This window comes from Dendrobates tinctorius, unplaced genomic scaffold (assembly GCF_039654945.1).
Source record: "Dendrobates tinctorius isolate UK_male_01 unplaced genomic scaffold, ASM3965494v1 ptg000029l, whole genome shotgun sequence".
Classification (NCBI taxonomy): domain Eukaryota; kingdom Metazoa; phylum Chordata; class Amphibia; order Anura; family Dendrobatidae; genus Dendrobates; species Dendrobates tinctorius.
Genome location: NW_027361697.1, coordinates 494,073 through 520,375, shown reverse-complemented (window position 1 = coordinate 520,375; position 26,303 = coordinate 494,073). Strand labels below are relative to the sequence as shown.

Below are 26,303 nucleotides of genomic sequence, written 5' to 3'. Positions count from 1 at the left end.
TTACAAGATTGTACTTCAACTCCGTGTACCGACCCCTGGCTATTTCCTGACTAGGCAACTTGCTGATACTTCAAATACATTGCTTCTCCGTGTACCAGTTCCTGGCTATTTCCTGACTACGCTGCTGCTGCCAATAGTGGTTGCAATATCACTACTCCAACCCAGGTCAGTCCATAATATAACCATTTAAGGATTCCATTAATTGTCTATGTTACTGCCAGAAATCATGCAAAGGAATTCTGTGGATATCATCCGCGATGCTGAACAAATAGAAACCCGGACGTATTGATGAAAAGGAATGGTGGTTTTATTCAACGCGTTTCGAAGTCTAAAAGTGACTTCTTCCTCAGAAAATCCCATATACATATCATAGACTTCGAAACGCTTTGAATAAAACCACCATTCCTTTTCATCAATACGTCCGGATTTCTATTTGTTCAGCAGCGCAGATGATATCCACAATATTCCTTTGTATGATTCCTGATATGGTCAACTTCTGACCCGTGGATCTGAGGAAGTTGACGTTTATATGTCTTATTAAAGGGGCACCAGGTGAGCAGTTTTCTGATTAACAGATTCTGAAATTATCGGATAAGACCCTATGTGCACTTCTTCTCTCCTAGAGTTTCTTTGTATGGTACTGCCAGAGACAGTTGAGCGCTGTGTTCAGAATTCTACTGCAGTTCCATAGACAATCAATACAGCATCGGAGTACATTTTTGGGATTAGTAGCATCCTCAGCAAACATAGTGTTATCACCTATCCTGTATATAGACGATAAGGTGATAACTTGAGAAAAACCCTTTAAACAAAGGAGCAAAAGATAATCCAGAATCCAAAACCCAACAGACAGGAACTGATGTCTGTTTAAGAGGCTGGACTAGTCCCTTCTTTACTGAGCATGCAATGGTTGTAAATTCTAACTTATGTGCAGTAGAATATGCATAGTAACAGTGCACTCGCTTGCCAGCCCTGATGATAAGTGAAGTCACTTGCGGGAGTGGCACTGGTATTTGCTTCTCCTGCACACTGGGTATTCTTCTTATAAAGAGCACTGACAATGAGCTCTCTTGAAGGCTCTTTACTGTTCAGCTGGCGAGCGAGTGCATTGTCACTGTGCATATTCCACAGTGACAAGATCTCACTGAGCATATGCCAGATTTCACAATTGGCGCATGCTCAGTAGGGCAGGGACAAGCCCAGGCCCTGAAATAGACGTCACTGATGACTTTTCATTTCAGGGAGGGGGCAGAGACAGAAGCAGTGACTGCAGCCTCTGCCCCTGATGATGACCTCAGCATACATTGGGATTCTCAAATGAAGCATCATCAAAGTGGAAGTAGTGAAAAAAGTAAAGCAGTTAGATATATAGTGAGGCAGCAAAAAGGACTTTTTAAGTAATGTATGCTATAAAAGATTAGTTTACAAGTAAAATAAATTTTAGTTTCGGACTACTTCTTTAATGATGATGTGTTCTTTCTGTGCAATGATAATAAAAAAGCATACAATAGTGGATTGGATGTCTCAACTACAGTGGTGGCCAAAAGTATTGACATCCATGCAATTCTGACAGATAATACTCAGTTTCTTCCTGAAAATGATTGCAAACACAAATTCTTTGGTATAATTATCTTGATTTAATTTGTCTTAAATGAAAAAACACAAAAGAGAATGAAGCAAAAAGCAAAACATTGATAATTTCACACAAAACTCCAAAAATGGGCCAGACAAAAGTATGTACCGCTTCCGGTAACCATCAATGAGTTTCATACAATGCTCTGCTGGAATTTTAGACCATTCTTCTTTGGAAAACTGCTCCAGGTCCCTGATATTTGAAGGGAGCCATCTCCAAACTGCCATTTTTAGATCTCTCCACAGGTGTTCTATGGGATTCAGGTCTGGACTCAGTGCTGGCCACCTTAGAAGTCTCCAGTGCTTTCTCTCAAACCATTTTCTAGTGCTTTTTGAAGTGTGTTTTGGGTCATTGTCCTGCTGGAAGACTCATGACCTCTGAGGGAGACCCAGCTTTCTCACACTGGGCCCTACATTATGCTGCAAAATTTGTTGGTAGTCTTCTGACTTCATAATGCCATGCACACGGTCAAGCAGTCCAGTGCCAGAGGCAGCAAAGCAATCCCAAAACATCAGGGAACCTCCGCCATGTTTGACTGTAGGGACCGTGTTCTTTTCTTTGAATGCCTCTTTGAATCGTGCGTTGAAATCTCTTGTCAATTTTTCTTTTCCGTCCACATCTAGGGAGGTTAGCCACAGTGCCATGAGCTTTAAACTTCTTGATGACACTGCGCACGGTAGACACAGGAACATTCAGGTCTTTGGAGATGGACTTGAAGCCTTGATATTGCTCATGCTTCCTCACAATTTGGTTTCTCAAGTCCTCAGACAGTTCTTTGGTCTTCTTTCTTTTCTCCAATCTCAATGTGGTACACACAAGGACACAGGACAGAGGTTGAGTCAATTTTAATCCATGTCAACTGGCTGCAAGTGTGATTTAGTTATTGCCAACACCTGTTAGGTACAAAAGGTAAGTTACAGGTGCTGTTAATTACATAAATTAGAGAAGCATCACATGATTTTTCAAACAGTGCCAATACTTTTGTCCACCCTCTTTTTTATGTTGGAATTATATCCAGTTTGGCTTTAGGACAATTCTTTTCATGTTTTTTCATTTAAGATAAATTAAATGAAGATAACAATACCAAAGAATTTGTGTTTGCAATCATTTTCAGGAAGAAACTGAGTATTATCTGACAGAATTGCAGGGGTGTCAATACTTTTGGCCACAACTGTAATTGTGAAAATTATTACTACCAATTACCTTGAACACCAAGGGCATCCTTGTCCCATGGCCACGTTGCAGCTCCAGCTAGCTCCTCCCCTGCGGAACCAGCAAAGAAAATATTCAGGAACGAAGTGCCGTTCAACTGCAAGGCATCTCTCAGCTCTTTTACACTCATATATGCCCTATTAGGATGCAAAAGAGAAGATGAAGCACGTTATCATTAGACATAACATGTCTCTAAAGAGCAGTTTTATTTAGTCTGCAATTAGGAAAGTTGTTTATTTGTTTCACAAGATCTAGTGACAATCTCTCAAATGAAATCAAGCCATAACGATAACAACGTCAACCAGCAGAACAGTCGATATGGTGTCATTTTTCAATAATAAATATGCTAAAAAGGAAGCATTAGAGCAAAAGAAAAGCAATGAAGTGATGCAAAAAGCAATGCAATTAGGACAGATACAGCCATCCAGGGAAAAGGAGGCTGAATGCTGGAATGAAGGTCTGTTCACCATTGAGTACACATTAAAAAAAAAGGCTTATTTAATCAAAATGCTCATTTACGTCCCAGGTTGCAGATTTTGGAAACCCTAGAAGAGCAGAACATTTCTAGAAAAATGGAATTAAGCCATTTCCAGTTAGGTTTAGAATCTTGTCTGGATCATTGGCTCGGTTTGATGTGAAGCTCAACCTCTGGAGCAACTTTTAAGACTTAATAATTAATTGGTTATTTTAGTTAAAAGTAATAATTGGACAATATAATATAAGATTTAGAATCACTCACTCCAAGGATATAGACACCTTTGTGGACATTTATTTATTTACTCAATCACACATCTTTTGGGCTAAAAATCATTTTTGAAAATGGGTTTCGTTACGAATTTTGATATATTGACATCTAAAGGCTCTTTCTTTCCCTTCACATTGCTGGCTACAGAATGAGTTAATCAAGAATCTATCAGTGATCTTGTTCTGTCCAGAGTTTGTAACTCTTTTATCTGTATTTTTCTGAGCTCTTCTCTGATGATTTCTGCCCATATCAAACTTCAATTCAACTTCAGTGTAATTTATAGTCATCCATCAACACAGAAAAGGTCACAAAAAGACATTTACAGTAACTAACAAAAAAACCCACAAGAATGTGTTCATATCATTTAAGAGAGAAACCTGAAGACTTCCTTTTACCATTCAGGTGGCTATATTACACACCGACAGCTTTATGAAAGTAGACAACCCAAAATTATAAGTTGAAGCTGTAAACATTTGTTGAAAAGGGTTAATATACTTAATCTTACAGTTTACATATAGATATAATCTACAAAAAAAGTGTCACAATTTTGTAAATACATTGGGCCCGATTCATTAAGGCTGGCATTTTGCACCCCAGTTTTAATGAATAGGACCTCCGGAGTAAAGGCCCCGTCACACACAGCGATCTCGCCAGCGACGGGGATCAGCGACCGCCCTCCCCCCCGCCGGGTATCGCTGATCGTGCAGCAACGGCCTGGGCCATTTTTTCATCGTTGCTCTCCTGCTGGCCGGCGAACATCGCTGCGTGTGGCAGCGGGAGCCAACAATCAGCGATGCTCCCAGCGGTCTAAGCAAGCGCTGGGAGCTGGCCTCTAAGGTAAATATCGGGTTACTAAGCGACACATGTCACTTAGTTACCCGATGTGTACCTTAGATACCTGCGTGCTGGCAGCTCCCGGCGCGAGCACGCAGGTTTCTAAGGTACATATCGGGTAACTAAGTGACACGCGCCGTTTAGTAACCCGATACTTACCTTAGAGACCTACGTCCTCGCTGGTGCTCATCGCTGGTGAAGCTGCCTGTTTGGCAGGTCACCAGCGATCATATAGCGATGCACCAGCGATCCTGACAAGGTCGTATCGTTGTCGGGATCGCTGGTGCATCTGTATGTGTGACGGGGCCTTAAGGTGAGCCTAATTCATTATCTTTAAGCCCTAACCAGTTTTGTAAGCAGCTTTATTATAAAATTCCCTATCATTCTAACTACACAATGATTCCCCATGTGTGTTTTTTTCTTTACATAATGTGATGTTTTGCTTGAGGGCAATCTCAAATAGGACATCACAGGAGTGTGGTCCTGCAATTATTGCTCTGCAATAATCTAATCTACTGGAACAGGACATCATCAGGGGCGGCGCTGCTGTCACTTACTACAGCTTTTGTCACCACCGTCCCTTAATGATTTCCAGGTTCAAGGGGGAGTGTGTTATGAATGGGTCACCAAGGAGAAAAAACAACACAAGCTAAGTCTCAGAAAACCAGAGAGGTTGGTAACTATGCAGATTGCAGATCCCTGATCTTAACCACACAACTAGCAGCAGTCGTGGAGCTTACCTATGATGAATTTAGACGCCTCGTCACAACCGGAGGACTACATAAGCCTAAAGCAAGAAAAGGGGAAAACTAACTGCCCCAGAGCAGACCCCAAAGGAAAGACAGCCCCCACACATGTATTGACGGTGAGACAAGATGAAAACACAAACACAGGCAGGAAAATAGGCTGAGCAAACGATGGGGCCAAACTAACTAGAAAGGACAGGAAAGGAAAGACACTGTTTGCAATCTGCCAAAAACCCTACAAAAATAATGTCCAACACTTCTGATAGCAAAATTAACCCTGAAGTAACTAGACTTCTCCCTCTATATTAGCATTCTGAAATATTCTGAGACAGAGCAAAAAGAGGCCAATCTAATAAGGGACCAAAAAGGCAAATTGGCAAATACAGATAAATAAGAGTGGAAATTCAGCACAGCCCCAGCCGGGGCTGGCTGACCACACAAAAAACTAAATAGACAAACAAAAGCAAGTGTGAACATTAGCAAAAAAACTTAGCTTGAGAAGACTGGAACAGAGCTGAAGTCCAAGACCTGAGAATCAGACTGAATCACCAGCACCAGGATAGGGCATCGGCTGTCTTATATCCAGTCTGATACTCCAGAGATCCAATCATTATCTTCATCATCAGGTGGCAGATCACTACCAATTAAACCAACCTCACTACCTCCTGTCACCACCAGAGGGAGAACGGAAAGAGAACTCTCAACTGGTGGAGCAGAAAATGAGTTCACAGCAGGAGTGATGGAAAAGTAACCGCAGTGTCAATGGTTGGCCCAACATTTTTTTCTATCCACATGCTTAGTTGCCACCACCACTCTATTGTCTTCCTACCATCCCTTACGCAGCCACTAAAGTCCCTATTTGTGACACAACTGCCTCTTTCCCTGAAATGAGATGTCATCAGGGGATGGTGAAAGAAGCAGGATGAGTGACGGCAGCACTGCCTCACAGCTTTTATCATCACCCTCAAACAAATCATCATTGGGGGGTGGTGCTGGTATCAATGCCCCCTGATGACCATTAGTTTCAGGGCAGTGACAAAAGCTGTAGAGCGGCACAGTTGTTACTCATCCTGCTTCTATCACTGTCCTCTGATAACATCTCATTTCAGGGAAAGAGACTGTGGTCTCAGAAGTAGGGACTGTGGCGGCAGTGATTGAAGACTGCATGCCACGAGGACAGAAGTGTGGTGTCAGCCACTAAAGATGGAAGCACAGTAAAAGTATAGTGGTGGCCTCTGAAGATGCAAGTAGGGGGCCCAGAAAAAGTGTGGTGGTGACTACTGAAGCAGCGATCAATTCTCCATCACTCCCCCTGAACCTGAACATCATCAGGGGATGGTGATGACAAAAGCTGTGGTAAGTGACTGCAGAGTCACCCTTTTATGATGTAGTTTTTTAATTAGTGGTGATAAAAGCTGAGGGGAAGTAACTGCAGGCCCATCCTCCTGTAATGGACCATTTGAGAACATGACATTGCAGACATTGCAGAATGACGTCTTGAATATATTCGAGATGTGCATGCTTGACATCTGCTCCACTTGTCTATGGAGTATGCACAGCTCCTCTCCATTCAAGAAGGGGCAATGCAGAGCTTGTTTCCTATGTTCAAGAGCCCTGTTCTGTAGATTACATTTGGCCCCAGTGCTCGAAATTCGTGATTAGTAAGTTACCCCCTATATATATATATTTTGGGAATAACTCTTTATTGCAAAGTGTTTATATAGTAACGGAAGTTACTATGGGTAAACTATGCCATAAAGTTTAATGGTGGACAGTTGCTTCAAAGCAAAGACCAACGCTGGTCATGGGGATGGTGCTACGGCATGACAACCCAATGAGTGTATCACAATTTGTCAAAATGACCATAGAAAATAGCTTAAAAGAAAAAAAAAGACACCCACAAAAGGTGCTAATATCCATTGAATAGAACCCTAGAAAACGGCTAAAATTCCCACCAAGAAGTTATTTTTCATTTTTGAATTTCAGAAGTTCTCTTCTAGAAAAACTTCACTGGATACAAAAGCAGATGTTCTAGATTTTATTTTTTTTTCTTTTGAACAGAATTCAACTTGTAGAACATTACAACAGCACATTCCTCCATTGTGTTACATAATGTTAGATGTGCATCCATATTTCTATTACAAAATAATAATATATCACACATTACAATTACAAGGAATTTTTTTTGCCTAATGTTTATTTGGGGGCATCTCATTTCTTTTAAAGCCTAGGATTTTGTATTGTTTGGTCATATGTAATGGACTCTGCCAGGTGAGGTGGCTCCAGGAGGTCTGCTGTGGATTTGAGGTTCAGATGAACTGTAGCGGTATTAGAATATGGTCAGATTTTCATTACTCCTTTTTTTTCTTTTACAAAAATTCCTTTGGATGCTGGTTATTTCTCCTTCCAGGGAATTACAAAAAAGAGCACTGGGACTAAACCCAAACCCTAATCCTACCACAACCCTATGGACCGAAGAGTAGACTCAACGGAGCCACCTTTGCCAGCCTGGCAAACTGAGCACCAGATGGATATTTGTGACATTACCAAGGATTTTGGACAAGACTTATAACACTTGGTTGAGATTTCAAATAACATTTTTAAACAAAAGAAACATGACTTATTAGCATAGCTGTTCTTTAAATCAATTCAGCTCTGAGTACTTTAGTTACAAGGATTCTGCCTCTGCTCTATCGCTAGAATATTATTAATTCACGTCTGTAGGAAAGAGTTTTATTTTTTAATTATATCCATAAAATATTGGAGGTTCTTTTTCAGCAGATTGTGCAAATGTAAAAGATGAAGAAACGAAATTAACTGTTCAGATTCATCTAATTTCCAATTACTTCCAAAGATTCAAATAGTCATAGGTGTGTCTCCATATCCCTTACGTGTATCAGGACCATCAATTCAGGGTCAGACTGATCCACCCACGCCCCATCACCAAAAAACCCAAACAGTATATTCATCTAAGGCCGGGGTCACACTTGTGAGAAACTCGCATGAGTCTCGCACATCAATACCTGGCACTGCCGCCGGCATTCGGGACCAGAGTATGTGGTTGTATGTATTTCTATGCTGCTGAGCGCTGCGGTCCGAGTGCCGGTGGCAGTGCCGGGTATTGAGACACAAGACTCCTGCAAATTTCTCACAAGTGTGGCCCCGGCATTAAGGCCACGTTCACATGTTCAGTAATTGGTCAATATTTGACATCAGTATTTCTAATACAAAACCAGAAAGGGAACTTTTAGGTCACGGTCACAAGGTCAGTATTTGATCAGTATTTTACATCAGTATTTGTAAGCCAAAACCAGGAGTGGGTAAAAAAATACAGACATGGTTACACGTATCTATTTTACTTTTTCTCTGATTGTCCCACTCCTGGTTTTGGTTACAAATACTGATGTAAAATACTGACCAAATACTGAACGTGTGAACATGGCTACAGAGTTTGATCCGAGTGGCATCAGTTTTTCACAGAGGTGGAGAGGAAAAAATAAAGTTTGTCCACCCTCTCCATCCTGTCACTCTGTGAAAATCGGACCACACTTGGATATCATATGGGTGCAGTCCAATGTTTTTCACAGACACATAGACTTGTATTGTCAATTTTTGTCTTCGGACCGCTTGGAATGTGGACAAAACAAAAAATCGGAAATGTCCATAGCTTCATAGACTATCAGAGGTACAAGTGCAATCTGTCAAAATCATGCATAGCCCTTGTGCGTGACAATCGGTCGTGTCCACGAGCCCTTAATAAAAGAATATCAGGTGCCACACATGATATAGAAAGTGCCCCATGATACTTGTATACGTAATATAAAACAATCCTAAAAAGGTAAGTGCCTAGAGGCAGCTTCAATATTCAAAACCGATCCTAATAACAGAAGAAGCTATATGTCTATTAATAAAATTACAATATTTTATTGAGATACATGTAAAAAAATAACATTAAAAAACATGTACAAAACAGGGACAACAATGTGCAAAAAAACACCACATCATTAAGGTAATAAGAAAGCCATCAAAAATATCCCATAGCAGTGTACGGACAAAGAGTGAAAAAAATCTCTCAACATTTGGCAGCAATCAACACTCAGGACAATAGAAAAAAGCACCCATGTGTAGTAGAATCACTATAAGTCCTAAATGGTAATAAGGGGCCAAATATGAAAATTGTTTGTTTATATCTCTTTTATGGGTATATGTTTATCTTTATTTGTATGGCAGGAACAATGGACGGGCTGTGTTACTAATGCAACGTATCGGGAAGGCGCCTTTCTGCCGAACGTACACTCGATATCGGATAGAGAAAGACATGCAGGGATGAGAAATCAGCAACACAAAAGGCACAGAAGCCCTCTGTGCGTGCTGAGATATACACAGGCATTGTAGAGACAGATGATTAAAAATTGCATTACTGCTATAATTACCATCATTATAACTGTAAGGTTCTTGGTGCACATTTTTTTTTTAGTCCAGATTTAGTCCAGCATATAAAACTTGACTCCTGTTGAAAATCCTTAAAGGGGTGTTCCATCTTTTTAAAATGGGTACAATTCTAAAGTGCTAGTAAACAGAAGCACTGACTTTATCATTTACCTTTTAGTGAAAATTCTCAAGAATGGAGGAATTTTTAATTCTATGATTTATTTCTAGGTGCCCAGATTATCAGGTGCCTCTACAGCCTATTAGTGGCGGCCTGTGTATACAGACGACCTCAGCAAAGGATGCACACAGACAGAATCATAGAATCATAGAATCGTAGAGTTGGAAGGGACCTCCTGGGCCATCTGGTCCAACCCCCTGCTCAAAGCAGGATTCGCTAAATCATCCCAGTCAGATGTCTGTCCAGCCTCTGTTTGAAGACTTCCATTGAAGGAGAACTCACCACTTCTCGTGGCAGCCTGTTCCACTCATTGATCACTCTAACTGTCAAAAAGTTTTTTCTAATATCTAATCTGTGTCTCCTCCCATTCAGTTTCATCCCATTGTTTCTAGTCTTTCCTTGTGCAAATGAGAATAAAGTTGATCCTTCTACAATGTGACAGCCCTTTAGATATTTGTAGACAGTTATTAAGTCTCCTCTCAGTCTTCTCTTTTGCAAACTAAACATTCCCAAATCCTGCAACCTTTCCTCATAAGACAGGGTTTGCAGACCGGTCACCATTCTGGTCGCTCTTTTCTGAACTTGCTCCAGTTTGTTGATGTCTTTTTTAAAATGTGGCGCCCGAAACTGGACACAATATTCCAGATGAGGTCTGACCAAAGAGGAGTAGAGGGCAATAATGACTTCACGTGATCTAGACTGCATGCTTCTGTTAATACATCCTAGAATTGCATTTGCCTTTTTTGCTGCTGCATCACACTGTTGACTCATATTCAGTCTGTGATCTATTAGTATACCCAAGTCTTTTTCACATGTGCTGTCACTTAGCCCTATTCCTCCCATTCTATATATGCTTTTTTCATTTTTATTGCCCAGATGTAGTACTTTGCATTTCTCCCTGTTAAAAACCATTCTGTTAGTTGCTGCCCACTTCTCCAGTTTATTTAAATCTTTTTGAATCCTCTCTCTCTCTTCTCTAGTATTAGCTATCCCTCCTAGCTTTGTGTCATCAGCAAATTTAATCAGTTTACCCTCAATTCCTGTAATAGATCTGTAATAGATTTCTCAGTGTGCATAGGCTGCCATGGTTCTTGCTAGTGTTAATCCTGCCTACATAGGATGATGTGCTGCCGAGAACGATGATATTTTGTGCTGCGCAAAAGATCTTTTCACCCGACGAGCGAGCGTTTTGCTCAAAAACACTTGTTTCATGATTATCTTTCACTGTAAATGCAGCTTTACTTGCTCAGAGATGGTACTGATAGTCTTGGTTGTAATAAAACCCTCCCTTACTATGTATAATGCCATTCCTTAATTTATAGGGTTTACTCTTATGTATAGTGCTGTCCCTTAGTATATAGGGTTTTCTCTTGTTATGTATTGTTCTGTCCTTTATTATATAGCATAGTCTATTACTATGTGTATGTCAAGATGCCTGCTGTCCTTCTACAGGTTGGCCACTAGTGGCTGCTATTGTTCACCTTAATAATTGAGCTGCAATATCACTTCTTACCACTGGAGTCTGTTTGTTCTGCAGTTGACCTTTGCTAGGATGGCAGATACTGAATCTGTGGGATCCATCTTGTTTCATGTTTGGGCCTACTTAAAGCCACATGATCTCTCACTCATTGCTTGGGTATTGGGTCTAGCTGTTAATCTAGTTCAAGTCTCCAGCTCCTGAACTTTCTTACCGAGACTGTTCTCACTTATCTCCAGATTGTTTCCTATAACCCTTTGCAATCTCCAAGAACATCTGCTCCTGTTCGTGCTCCTTTGGTCACTGATTTCCAGTAGTGCTACTCCAGTTTCATAACAGTATAGCACTGTCACTTAGTATTTAGCATCCTTTCTTGTTTTGTATAGTGCCATCCCTTATTATTTAGGGTTTCCTCTTGTTTTGTACAGCATTGTCCCTTATTCCATAACATTCCTTCTTGTTATATATAGCGCTGTCCCTTACATAGCATTCCCGCTCGTTATGTATATTGCCGCCCTGTATTTTATTGTGTCCTCTTTTGTTACTTATAAAGTCATCCCTTATTACATAGTATCCTCTATTGTTATGTATAGAGGCTGTACATAATGCAAAAAAATAAGCATGCTGCTCTTTCTGCCTCATTACATCTGCAGATGTACATGAGACCACCTGTGTGTTCATTATGTAACCTATCACATGACCTCCCAAAAACATAGTGTGACATGTCAAGTGATACTTTCAATGCAGAGGGCCCACGTACTCTAAAGTGCCAAGGGCCCTGGCTAGCCTTAATCAAATTTAAAGTCCTGGATAGAGATGGGCAGACCTCTGGATGCTCGGGTTCGGCAGGTTCTGCCGAACAGTTAAAAAAAGTTTAGGTACCAGAACAGTACCTAGACCTGAACCTGTACCCCATCCACTTTAATGGGGGGCCGAACATCCAGTGTTTCCTATGCTGTCATGAGATCCTCGCTAGTTCAACTATAAAAAGTCTCAAGGTAGAACGCTGAGCTCAGACATTTCACCATGAGAAATTTCTCCCCATGAACTGTGGTGAACTCACTGCTGCATCGTGAGACTTTTTCTCACTGTGTTAACGGTGATCTCACCAGAGGTCACCACAGTCCAGGGCCTGGCTGGGAATGCAACCTCAGTGACTGGCATTAGCCTCGATGATGTCACCGCTAGTCACTGAGGCTGCGCTCACAGCAGCTCATTCATCAGTAGAGTTGAGCGAAACAGGTCGGCCTGATTCATAAGTCGCCGACTTACGGCAAAGTCGGGTTTCACCGACCGAAACCCGACCAGAGCGTGAAGTGGGCCATGCTGTCGGCAAAACGAGCACCAATGTCGGATTTCCCAGAATGCTTGCAGGTGACTTTTTTCAGCCACTAAGCAAGGATGTACACTGTGGGCAACGAGATGACATGTGCAGCGTCCAGGGAGAGAGAGAGAGATTTTGTGCACTTTAAAAAAGCGGTCCGGCATGTAGGTGTGTTTACTGTCCTCCACTCCCTGCCGACTTTTCTTCCCCATTGACTTGCATTAGGTTTGGTGTTTCAGTCGGACCTTTGACTTTTCACGATAGTCGGCCGTTTTCACCATCCAGGTTGAAACCTGATTATCCCCAGACATGGATTACGGCATGGAACAGAGCATCAAACAGGTGAAGGATATCGTTGTTTTTTAATTTTTGTTTTATTACAGGAGATGAGGAATTCAATGGAATGAAGGTGAGTATAACTGTGTTTGATAATTTTAAATAAAAAAAACAAAAGTGTGTTTTTTTATTTAAAATAAAAGACTTTATACTTGCTATGTATTTATTTACAATATAACTATAGGATTAGTAATGGATAGGTGTCTTATAGATGCCTCTCCATTACTAAGCCGTGGGCTTGATGTCACCGAACAATACAAAGGTGACATCAACCTCACAGGGCAAGTGGGAAGTACCAGGCAAAGCTCCAGAATTGGCTCATCTAATGCATGCGCCTTTTCTGGGCGGCTGCAGGCTGCTATTTTTAGGCTGAGAGTGCCAATATCCATGGCCTTTTATCAGCCTGAGAATAAACTCCCTCAGCTATCAGCTTTAGCTTGGCTGGTTGTCAAAAATGGAGAGGACCCCATGCTGCTTTGTTAAATTATTTATATAAATAATTAAAATCACAGCGTGGAGACCCCTATATTTTTGATAACCAACCTTGCTAATGCTGACAGCTGAGGGTTGCAGCGAGAGCTGATGGGAGTTTTCATCAACCAGCGCCTGCTATCCAAATAAATAATTAAAAAACTGGTGCATGAGCAGAACAGGGAGCCAACTAGCACCCAGAAAAAGGCTCAAGTACAGATAAGGTGCCCTAGATTGCACAGCCACACACACTGTAGTATTTTAAGCACCTCATTTAGACAAAAAAATTTCTTCATAGATCTTTAAACTAAAGATATGGCTTTTCTTAGCGCAAAGTCCTCTACAAAAACCTGTGCTTACTTTGAAGCAAATTTCTGACTTGACAGATTCCCTTTAGATAATAAGGTAAAGTTTTTCACATTTGTAACTCTTCACGTTGTCTTTATCTTACATTTTTGCATCCTTAACAATTTTTGGAAAAAAATCTATGAACATAAAACTATCAATTCCTTACCTTCCCCTTGCATCAGGATCAAAGCATGTCTTTGTACTATTTCCAGATTCTTTGTTTGGACAACAGTCTCCTTCATCATAGTCATCCCTTGCTGTGTTGCATTCAAGGTGGCATACCCCATCACCCTTCTTACTGGAACTACAAGGCCTGAAGAAACCACAGTCTCCACCGTCATAGCCAGTAAGGGGATGTTTACACTCAAGGTCACACTGATAATTGCCAACTCTGCCTGGCTCACATCCAGACAACACTACTCGATTCCGTAAGCTGGAATTATGAATCTGTACTACATTGAGTTGCCAATGGATGCCATGTGGACTGTAAGCATTGGCCAAGGTTTCATGCTGTCTCTCAATCTGTTCAGTGCTTACCAATGGTCTGGATCCATCATCTTCCAACACATTTACCACCCGATAATGGACCACTTTTTCCCATTTTACTCCCGATCTGCTATACCCGTTAGTCACCTCAGGCAAATCACAGAATGTTCGACCACACAGAGGGAGTGAAATAGTGGAGATCATTTCCTTTTCTGGTACAAGCCCTAGTATAACTTCTGGATAGACTCCATCTTTATATAGATTCCATATATTACTAGACAGTATGGAATGACTTTGCATTAGTGGTGAAGTTTCAGAAGTTCTTCTCAGGGCTTCTGATCTCAGCTCATGTTGAGTTCTAACCTCTGACCACAGGCGTAAGGAGAAAAGGTGTCCCCGATAGTAGTGACCCGTTTCTGAGTTGTCTCCTCCAAGCATAAGGGATCTACATAATGAAATAAAGTGACTATGCAGGGGACCCAAGAGACCTTTGGCCCTAGAAACCTCAGCTCCATCGATGTAGAGCAAAATTTGTTGTCCATCATAAATGGCAGCCAGATGAGTCCAGGTACCAGGCTTGTAGGGATGTGGAGACATCAAAACCGTAGCTGTCTGAGAACGGTCAGTTCGGAGTGAGAAGTAGAAGCGTGCATCTCTCTTTGCATCTACTACAGCTGGGCGAATCCCAACAGACCAGCCACGGTCACTGACCACGTGTGAGCAATTATCAAACATACCTGAAATAAAAGAAACAAGTGGTAAAAGAACTTACAAAGTCCACGTTTTGCTAATCAATTTTAATTTGAGTCACGGAAACGTATTCTAGTTTTTTCTAATATGTTTTTAATTCAATTGTAGACTTGTACATTTGTACATGATGAAGGGGGGCAGTCAAGTTACTTCTCTGTTATGTTAACAGCAGAGATTTGATGTAGGAGTAGCCATATGGATCAAAGGGAACTGCACACTGGAAATGAATCAATGTCTTCTGTGCGATAGTGTCGTGAGCATGCTCCTTTACCTGTGCAGAGGTCACGGTACAGGGAGGATGAGGAAGTGAGCAGTGACCATTACCCATTCCTAATGAATAATCTGTTTTATTTCCCTCTAACGCTATAACAGATGTGTAAAACTTCATTGTAATTCTGCTTCTGATGGTCATGAGAACACTATGGAGCAGGAATCTCTAAAGAGCAGAAAGTATATTATGGAGGGCTCAGTATCTAGTGTAAAAACTGCTGGATTAATTTTTATAACTTACGTATTTAAATGAAAAATGAGAACAACATCACCAACATTATATTTAAAAAAATGTATTTAACATAAAAAAAAACAGATGTAACCTGAAGAGCATTTTCTGACAATATATTTCCCTTCAGCTCTAAATCCATTTCTGTCATGGTAAAGCCGAAATCACCTTCACCCATAACCAGTCAGAGATGGCAGGGTAATTAAACCAATTTGATTTTTGTCCCAAAGACTGCACAAAAAGATCTCTTTCCTGCAAACTGCAATTATCATGAACTTGCAGGTAGTCTCCAGGATTCATAGTATCATTAGTTTCTCAAGGACCTAATCAACACATTGTAAAAAGTGCATTTCCAGATTAACGCCAAAGAAAAAAAAAAAAGCTTTTTTTCAATTTGCTGATTTTGATAAACATTTTTCTAGCAAGTCAAAGCAGCATGACAATTGACTTTTTCAAAAGCGATTTCTCTATTCTACACCACCTCTCCTTTATAATTAAGGCTGAAGCACAAGTTCTCACCACCTTAGGATAGACAGACAAGTGCAACTCGAAAATTAAGTGAAAAAAAAAACTCGAGATAAACAGAGATGGTTTACTAAAGGTAAGATCCTCAAGAGTTGTCTGTAACATTTGTCTGCTTGCAGAGGTTGATAAAATCTAGGAACTGTCAAATCTCAATTGTGACCTCAGTGTTAGATATAGATGAGAAGATAGCAATATAGTAAGATAGATAGTAAATAGACAGATAGATAGATAGATAGATAGATACAGTACTGTGTATATTGCAAGTGTTTGTCTTCCCTTCTTGGCGACAATCATTCTTATACAAGCATTAAAATATTGCAAGCAAAATCATGAGGCTCAGGATTTCGAAAGATTCTGCACCCTCCTACAGACCATCATCTTTTTTTGGTCTAGCAATGTTTCGTTTGCAAAAGTCCCCATTCATATTCCTTGTGCTGCGCCTGAGTTCTGGAATGCTCTACTTCAGTCAAAGTAACTGTTAACATTTTCATTTTTAACCATATCCAGAAAGCACATCTTCTTTGTAAGTAATACTTCATAATCAATTCACACTGGTATCAATTTTATAAACTTGGCAAGCCCTACCGCTACTCCACTGCAGTGGTTCCCTTGGCTGTTCAGTTCTCACTTGACCAATCGGCTTACTCAGATGAAATATGGCCCCTCGTCATGCCGCCTGGCATTTATAGAGTTAATAGCTTCTGTTAGAGGCTAATGCTGGTTGTGCAGCCTAGCTGGCATATTCCGGCATATATGTTAAAGGGAATCTGTCACCTCGATTTTACGTTCTGAGCTGCGGCCACCTCCTTTCAGGGCTTATCTACAGCATTACAGAATGCAGTACGCAGGCCCCGGACCTCTCTGACCTTTCCCGGCACCTGCGTACTGCAGTACTTTGCTCTACCCTCAACAGGGCAGATAATGTACGCCTGCGCAGAAGCGCTGTGGCCCCGGAGTGATGAAGAAGCAGGAGGACGGCGTCGCATGAAGATGGGAGGCGACGGACCCGGACTTGCGACACCCATCGGACCGAACCGCCCCCCGGGTGAGTATAATAAAACTTATTTTTCTTCTCTTTCAGGTTAGATCGGGGGCTTATCTACAGCATTCTGTAATGCGGTAGATAAGCACCAAAAGGAGGTGGCCGCAGCTCAGAACGTAAAATCGAGGTGACAGATTCCCTTTAAGGGCTCGCCTCCTGAGCCCACTCCGTACATGAGGAGCTGAAATTGAACATACCACTCTGTCCAATGTTGGGAAGCGGTTAAAGGCCCAGTTATCCATCATTATAGATGACCTGAATAAGTTTGTATAATCAAGTGTGTATAAATCATTAATAGCAACAGATAAAGGAAACTGCAATATGTCTTATTAGGGAAATGTGCTTTTTTTGCACAAAAAGTAGCAACTTCTCCTCTTCCCTTCTACCTCTTAAACTCAATTTTTTTCCATTAAAAAACAAATTTAGAGATCAAGATACAGCTCCCTATTGAAGTCAGTAGAGTATGGAGGAGGAAGAGAAGGGAGAAACAAAGGGAAAGGACAAGCAGACAAATTGGGCTGCTGCTTTCTAATTTGTCCTAAAGCTGGATTCACAGATACACTGCCCATCACTGCTGTATAATGTCCTTCATGCTGCTGCTGCTTCTGAACGTGCTACATAGAGAAAAGAGAGCAGGAATCCCTCATATCCTTGTCTGCAATGTAAATATCATAGCTGCTAATCTCCTGCCACCAACGCAGAGAGAAATGATAATTGGAAATAGAGCGTGCGGATGGTGAAACTAGTGAATGATATAGGATACAAGTCGTAAAATGGCCGGAAGTAGTGTTATTCCTCATGTACACACAGACAACATCTTATTCTGAAAATTAACCTTAAGTGACTGGTTCTCTGTATAAAACCAAGACTTATTCAGACCAGTATTCTGCCTAGTAAACAGACATCCACTTACCTAATGCTTGTAAAATATAAGACTTTTACATTTCAGTGTATTTTAAACAACTTGTCCACATGTTGGGTGGTTTCTCCACCAAATTTCTGTACTAGAATATTGTGTTAATAAATCATTGTGAATGTGTCTTCTATGGGTTACAGAACTTTTTTCCCCTTAACGTTTCAAATAGTTTCCATCTTTCTACCACTTGTCTAAGTTCTTCGTAATTATAGGAGATTATTTACATTTTTTTTTTCACAGAGACTCATGAAAATCGTCAGAGTTCTGTGCTAATCTTTAAAGAAAATAAATCCTAAAACCCATCACCGCAGAGAAATTGTTGAAACTAATTAAGCTAATTTGAGCACGAAAGGAACATCACCTTTCCATTAATTACTTATTTTTCCTCTTAAGTACAGCACAACCTATTCCCACTGACTCTTTAATGAACGAGGCGTTACAAAATGGAAGAAGATGGACAGCAAACAAAACATTTCTCCTGCCAGTCTGGAAGGCATGAATTTCAAAGCCGTAATAGCAACAAGTTTAACTTTTTTGGTTTATCCAGACTTTATAGAAATTTTCTTAATCTTCTAAGAACTGGGTCTAACTGGCCATCAGGAGGATTCTGCTGTGGGCACAGGCTGTGACACAACAATGGACATTTTTAACTTGTGGAAGACAACCATGCCATGTGTAGAGATAACTTTTCAAGAGAGGACCATTGAATCCAATAATGACCTGGGTCACTGTCATTTCAACAAAAATCAATATTACAAATAAATACTAGTGATGAGCGAGTGTGCTCGTTAGGCCTCTTTCACACTTCCGTTTTTGACCATCAGTCAAAATCCGCCAGTTTTTTAAAAAAACGGATCCGCCATTTTTTTGGCGGATCCGTTTTTTTCCCCATTGAGTTGCATTACCGGCAGATCTTGACGGATGGCCATCCGTTGGAGCCTTTTTTTGCGGATCCGCCAAAATGTTTGCGTCCGCCGGCATGCCTGGACGGACCCTGCAACGTTTTTTTGGCTGTAGGATCCGCATTTTTCAGTGCACATGCCCGGAGAAAGGAAGTCAGCCGGGGATTTAACCCTGAAATCCTTTCTGGCGGTGGAAAAAAAAAATTCTCTCTCTCTCTCCTTCCCGGACTGCGGTTCCTTTAAAATTCTGCATTCAACGAATCCATCAAAAAAACGGTCCGGTGGCATCAGTTACAAACGGATCCACTTTCCGCCATTTTGGCGGATTTTAACTGACAAGAAAAAACGGAAATGTGAAAGAGTCCTTACTCGAGATTTCCGAGAATGCTCGGGTGTCCACTGAGTATTTTGGGTGTGCTCAATGATTTAGTTTGTGTTTCCCCAGCTGCATGATTTGTAGCTGCTAGACAGCCTGAATACATGTGGAAATTTCCTAGCAAACAGGCAATCCCCACATGCATTCAAGCTGTCTAGCAGCCGCAACTTATGCAGCTGCGGCAACACAAACTAAATCTCCGAGCACGCCCAAAATACTCAGAGAACACCAGAGCATGCTCGGAAATCTCTAGTAGCAAGCATCACTAATAAATACAAGAAAGTTTGAAATATATATATTTATCAAATAAATATGCTTCTTTTTCCATTTATGAGCCTCTAGACCCTTCCCTTACCTAGTGAACTGATTATTCACTATTAAAACAGATAAAAGCTCTCTTGGTCAAAACAAAAAGGAATACCAGTATAGTGAGTTGTCTGGTTACACCTGCTATTAAAATCTATGGAGAGAGGGGAGAGGTAGGAGGAGTGAGGAACACTCAGCACTGCAAAATACTAGGCAGACACACACAGATCTGTTTGCTTTCAGCAAATGTATTTCACTTCAGTGCTGGATTCACAGTCACATAGCTTAGTACTGCTGTACAATGTCTTCCGTGGTGCTGAGCTACTGCTTCTGTCTCTGTGCAACAGGGAAAGAAGAGCAGGAGATCATCTTTCTTTGTGTACTGTAGGTGGGAGACATCATGGCAGCTAGTTTCCACCAACTAGATCAGAGAGAACTGTAATTAGTTGTAGAGCACGCAGATGGGAAAACTAGCGATAAATGCAGATTACAAGTCATATAATGATCACAAATAGCAATATTCCTCATGTATACACACAAGACAGCTTATTCTGAAAAATTACCTAAAACTACAGGTACATATTAATATAACCTAACACCCTGCAGAGAATGTCCCCAGCCAAAAAAGCAGTGCATGCGTAATGGCACTTTGCTGCGAGATGCATGTTTTATCTCTGGGACCTATACTTAATTCAAGGATGGGATCCACTACCAGTGAATAAGCGGGCAGCCTAAACAAACCTCTCTCTTCATTCACTTCAACAAAAGTTACAGAAACATAGCCTTTACATAAGGAAGATAACTTGATGTCCGGATGTAACAATCCTAGAAGTCAATATCAACCCTTTAAAGAGCATTACCACATGACTTATGATAGAAAGCCAAACGAGAGTTGAGCTCATCCCACCTTTCCCCAACCTGCAGATGATGGCCTAAAGGACAGATGTGGGAATAAAAAGGGACCTTTATCCTTCTGCAGAGAGACTCTACAGAACAGCAGCCAGGACATCATGGCTCCAACCGGAGAGATACAGATTTGCAACACTCTACAGGATTTCAGCTTAAGTGACCATGGCTCCAATCTGGAGGAATACAAATATAATCCAGTGACCATCACTGAAGTCTTGGAGACATTTGGAGAAGCCAGATTGGGACAATCCGGTCACCTGCCCCATGGAGATGTGTGGAGAAGTCAGGTTTGACCATCCTGTCACCTGGCCCCATGGAGACGTTCGGTCACCTGGCCACATACTTCAATGAACTTTCAGTTTCCTAAGCTTGCCATTACCTGTGGTGGTGGGGACAGCCACCTCTGTAAGCCTCGAAGTCGCAGCTGCTCTAATCCCAGTGAGCCAGAGGAAGGATGAGAAATTTGCACCTTCTTGTGTATTTGCTGGGATTGTACTATAAGTTATTGTTGGTGTTTCAATAAAGTATTACCGCACTGTTTTACCTTACCCTGCGTTTTGTGAGTGGTATTCTGCCCACGGGGAAGGAGAGCGGGCGCTCAGTAGGTTGAGCCCTAGTCCAAGAGGTCTTTCTAAAGACAGCCAGGCCAGCAGATGAGAGCACCCACTGACCCTTGTGTATCCACACCCCTCCTCAGTGCAAAGCAGGAGGTCTGATTTGGCTATCTTCTGAAGAGTCTCTTTGCATATTTATATAACCAGAGGAACATTACATGGCCTGTAAGTCTCCTTACACTGGGATACCACTCTCCGCAAGGAGAAACGTTTCCTCTTAGATACCCAGTCAGGGGCCTCTCACATAGCCAAATCAGATCTCCTGCTTTGCAGTGAGGAAGGGCAACACTCCAAAACACATGTCTGCAAATGGAGGTTTGGCTTATTATCCTAAATTGTGTGGCAAGGCTCTTTAAAGGATCGGTATTGACTTTTAGGAATGCTATATCCAATAGTTGGCACTAGAGATCAAGTCGTTTTCCTTTTGAAGAGGCAATTTCCAGAAACATTTACACATGTTTAATGGTCCCCCGTTTTCAACATGGGTATGGATCCTAGAGGTGGGACACATCCATCCCATAAGGATATCCAGCTGTGCCTGAAGCAAAGGTAAGGGGAAACATCATCTAGTCCTTTTTTATGGACCTAAAAGAGGTAATTAACTTTGGAGCAAGAGTGACAAGTGGTGCACTTACAGGACCGGGGTCAGATACTCCTCCAAGTTACAACTAGTTTATGAGAACTGTTAATGACAAAATGTATCTGTGAAGCAGAAAAGAAACCCCCCTGGCAACTGCAAATGTCTTCAGCTCTGATAATTAAACATTTGGGTCTTAGAATTTCTTCTGTGTCAGCGGCCCAATAAATCCCTCATCCTAGCCAGCCTATTAATCAATTATGGATGATATGTACACTGCATAAAATGATCGAGGTGTAACAATGTAAAATTCACAATTCAATGTAGTACAAACCACTACAGGATTTATAACCGTGCATATGCCATTTAGGAGACAGGAAAAGCTGGATGACAATATTGTGGTTGCTACAACTGCATTACCAGAAACAAAATCAAATTAGAAAAATTATTATTTGTTATGCTTTACTTACAGTATATTGTGCCATCCTATTCCACAGCAATTTACAGACATTATCGGCACTGTCCCCATTGGGGCTCATAATCTACATTCCCTATCAGTATGTCTTTGGAATCGGGGAGGAAACCGGAGGAAACCCACGCAAACACAGGGAGAACATACAAACTCCTTGCAGATGTTGTCCTTGGTGGGATTTGAACCCAGGACCCCAGCGCTGCAAAGCAACAGGGAAGGAAGGAAGGATTGATGAAAAACAGATAGCAAGTACTTTGTCATATAGGCAAAAATAGACAAATTATTCCTTGTCTAAGGTGAATGACATTGAGACTTTCTCAAAAAGCTAGAAATATAGTAAGATAGATAAATAGATAGATAATAGATAGACAAACAGACAGAGAGATAGATAGATAGATAGATAGATAGATAGATAGATATAGACAGACAGATAGATACAGTGGTGCTCAAAAGTTTACATACCCCGGCAGAATTTTTGCTTTCTTGGCCTTTTTTTCAGAGAATATGAATGATAACAATAAAACGTTTTCTCCACTCATGGTTAGTGGTTGGGTGAAGCCATTTATTGTCAAACTACTGTGTTTTCTCTTTTTAAATCATAATGATAACCCAAAACATCCAAATGACCCTGATCAAAAGTTCACATACCCTGGTGATTTTGACCTGATAACATGCACAGAAGTTGGCACAAACGGGTTTGAATGGCTACTAAAGGTAACATCCTCACCTGTGACATGTTTGCTTGTATTGTCCCCGTTTGCTATGCTAATTATGGCATTGACTAGTCTATGTTAGTTTCCCCAGACTAGTCAGCCCTCTTTCTATGTTATCACGCCCCTGTGGACGTGATAACATAACTTGCACGAGCGGCGTCATCGCCACTCATGCAAATCTTCCGCTCATTCTGGCAGCATCACTGCGTTTCTGAAGCTTGGTGTGCGTTTCCCGGTGTCAGAGGCGCGCTATGCATGACCGGAAGCCATCTTCTAACCTCCCGGACATGCCCGGTGCGAGCCTCTGAGGTCGGGAAGCGTACACCCAGCTTCAGAGGCGCACTGTGCAGCTGAAATGTACGGCGTGCATGAGCGAGATCTGCAGGGGCTGGCAATGACGAGAATTCCTGCAAATTATGTAACTGCCTACCTGTAAGTTCATAGACACATAGGGAAAAATCAGCAAAGTCCTGGATAACAGAATAACATAGCAACAACATTAAAAAAAAACATAAAATAAACAACATAAGTTTAAGAACAAAATAAATAGCACAACATAGATAACGCTAAAAAGAGCCTTACATATTGTGTTGTAAAGATGCTACCATGTGTCAATGTCCTTCTCCATCTGGGGCAGCAACAACTCACATGGTACTTTCCATTAATCTGAGACAAACTGTTGATTTACTCGAAAGGCAGTTTTTGCGGATGTCCAGCACACCACATCTGGTCACTATACAAATTGTGTATTTACAGACCTGATTGAATATCCTGAGCCCTAATACTTATTAGCCACAAGTCACAGTCGCTAAAGCTGATCCCTAGTATCAGAAACCCTGACTGCACAGAAAAGGTGACTGCAAAAAAAAAAGAGTACCAATACTGCCCCCTGGAGGTATTCTTTGTAATAGCAGCATCACCTATTGATGAGCCTGGAATCACTTAGACAATGACAAATAATATCGCCTGTGTAATAATGAAAGTCACAATATGTCAAAATCTTCAAGAGCTTCCCCCAAATGTCCACTTCCACAGACCAGGAAACCCACAGGACCCGGCTGGCAGTGGCGGTAATGTGTGATATCTTAACAAGCCAGGGACTTGTGTCAATTTTCATGCATAATTAGAATTGGTGAAAAGGTCATAGCAAAGCAATAGATATTAGTGTCCCAGAATGGTGGCCGTGCTTCATTACTAGCTATATGAGCTTCCCTTTCATTAAAAAAAAAAGAAGAAAAAAATCCAATTTCTGGAAATATTAATTTCGCAGAACGAAATGTTTAAAGCAATAATTCCCTCTAGTGGATAAAAGTGGGTATTGCTATAAAAGGAAGGGTTAAAGTACTAAAACCGAGATACAAAGGATATAAAAAAAAAGTGTTATCTAAAATAAAGTAATAGAAATTAATTTCAGGAAGTTTCTCGACTTGCTTGAAAAATAAAACTGTGCCCCTTCCCAGAAATCGCTGAAAACAGGGAAAACAATTCTTGGAAGAAACAGCAGAGCATTTGTGGTTAAGATAGATATGCTGAGCATTTTGTGTTCCTTTATGAAATTTATAGTTTACTAATAATACGCATTTCTGGATGAATCGCTACTACTTATGGCTGTAGGTTACGGCTGGTAAGGCATCTTTTACCCCCTGCGAAAGGCTTATACTGCCAGGGGGGCTGCCTAAGTTGTGGAAATGTTCTATAGCATTGGGCCCTGTTCACACTATATTTCTGCAGTGTGTTAGGGTATCTCGCCTGAAAACAGGATTCAAATGAACTCCCAGCGTGGGCACAGAATGCAGAATGACAAGACACTTTTTTTTCTGAAAGTGTCTGAATATTCTGACGGACACAGAAACGTCTGCTAATTTCTGTGTCCATCTGAACCGACGGACGCTTTCGGAATAAAAAAAAAAAAATAGAAGTGTTAATACTTTATTCACAACAATTAATAAAATGGAAACTGAACGAACAAAAGAGAAATATAAATCAAATCAATATTTGGTGCGACCAGACTTACACATAGTTTTTGAAGGAACTCGGCAAGAAGGTTATTCAAAACATCTTGGAGAACCGCAGATCTTCTGTGGATGTCGGCTTGTACACATACTTCTATCTATTCAGACTCAATGACGTTGAAATCATGGCTCTGTGGGAGCCATATCATCACTTCCAAGGTTTCTTATTCTTCTTTTCACTGAAAATAGCTCTTGTTTGAGGTTGTTGTCCTGCTACAGAATAAATTCAGAGCAGGATGCCTCCGTGATGGTATTACATGATGGACAACTGTCTCCCTCTATTATTCAGCATTGAGGACACCATTAATTCTGACCAAATACCCATCTCCATTTACTGAAATGCAGCCCCAAACTTGTCAGGACCCTCCACCATGCCTCACTGTTCCTGCAGACACTCATTATTGTGCCACTGTCCAGACCTTTGGTGAACAAACTGCCTTCTGTTACAGCTGATATTCACGTTTTGACTCATCAGTCCAGAGCAGCTGAGGCCATTGTTATGCACTCTAGTTCTGGTTCTGCACCTTGGCATGGTTTTGTGCATTATTGAGTCACTTTGCCTTGTTCCCACTTCGAAGGTATGGGCTCTTTGAAGACCATTTGTGGCCAGACTTCTTTGAACAGTAGATGAGTGTACCTGGGTTTCACTAATTGTTGCTAGTTCTGAGTTGATGGCACTGCTGGACATCTTCTGATTTGAAAGGCAAATTTGTTTGATGTTTCTTTCATCTGCTGCACTAAGTTTCCGACCGACCACTGATGGTTTTTAAAGGGAAATTGTCACTTGATTAATAGTGCCCAAACCATGGGTAGCATGAATCAGAGCTAGATATCATTTTCTCTGAGCATTACAGAAAAAAATATAATTAGAAGATCTAGCCGAGGACCTTACACAGAGATGAGACCCAGCCAGTTTTTTCCATTGCCGCTTCAGGTGATTGACATTTCTTTCACTATGGCAGTATGAATCAAGTAACAGGTTATCTTTATCATTGTCCATATCTTGGTGCTTCTTAATAAAGAACATGAACAGAACATCTTGAAACCCGAGTTTGTTTTGAAATCTATGCCAGGTAGAGACCTTGCTGATGCATTATAACTACCTTGTGTTTTGTTGCTTTGCTCAGTTTTGTCATGGTGTATGAGCTATGATATAGAACTATTTCCAGCTTTGTAGCAGAGTTTTGCTGTAATCTTAAGCCCCCTATGAAGCTGTTTCTGCTTTAGTTAATTGCTGTATTTCAGCCTACATATATAATCTCTATGACCTGTTTGTTATAATTGGTTACTCGTAAACTTGACTATAATCCTTAAAGTGTACCTAAATAAAATGATGTTCTGAAAGAAAATAGTGATCACCACCAATATTGATTTGATTTGATTTTTCTTTAGTTCATTCACTTTGCATTTTGCTAATTGAGTGAGTCTGGAAGCTCTACCTAGATGTTCAATGAGACTGGCTTAAGTCC

The 26,303-nt window shown here is 41.0% G+C and overlaps 1 protein-coding gene across 3 annotated transcripts in view; it reads right to left on the bottom strand.

The window, feature by feature from the left end:
- PAPPA2 (pappalysin 2) overlaps window positions 1–26,303 on the bottom strand; it is a 246,940-nt gene that overhangs the window by 145,026 nt on the left and 75,611 nt on the right. For all 3 annotated transcript variants that reach the window (XM_073571285.1, XM_073571284.1, XM_073571286.1), the window contains exons 3-4: window positions 13,902–14,958; window positions 2,837–2,982 (exon numbers count right to left, since the gene is read on the bottom strand). In XM_073571285.1, coding sequence (XP_073427386.1) covers window positions 2,837–2,982; window positions 13,902–14,958 — 1,203 coding nt within the window. The remainder of the gene's footprint in view (window positions 1–2,836; window positions 2,983–13,901; window positions 14,959–26,303) is intronic.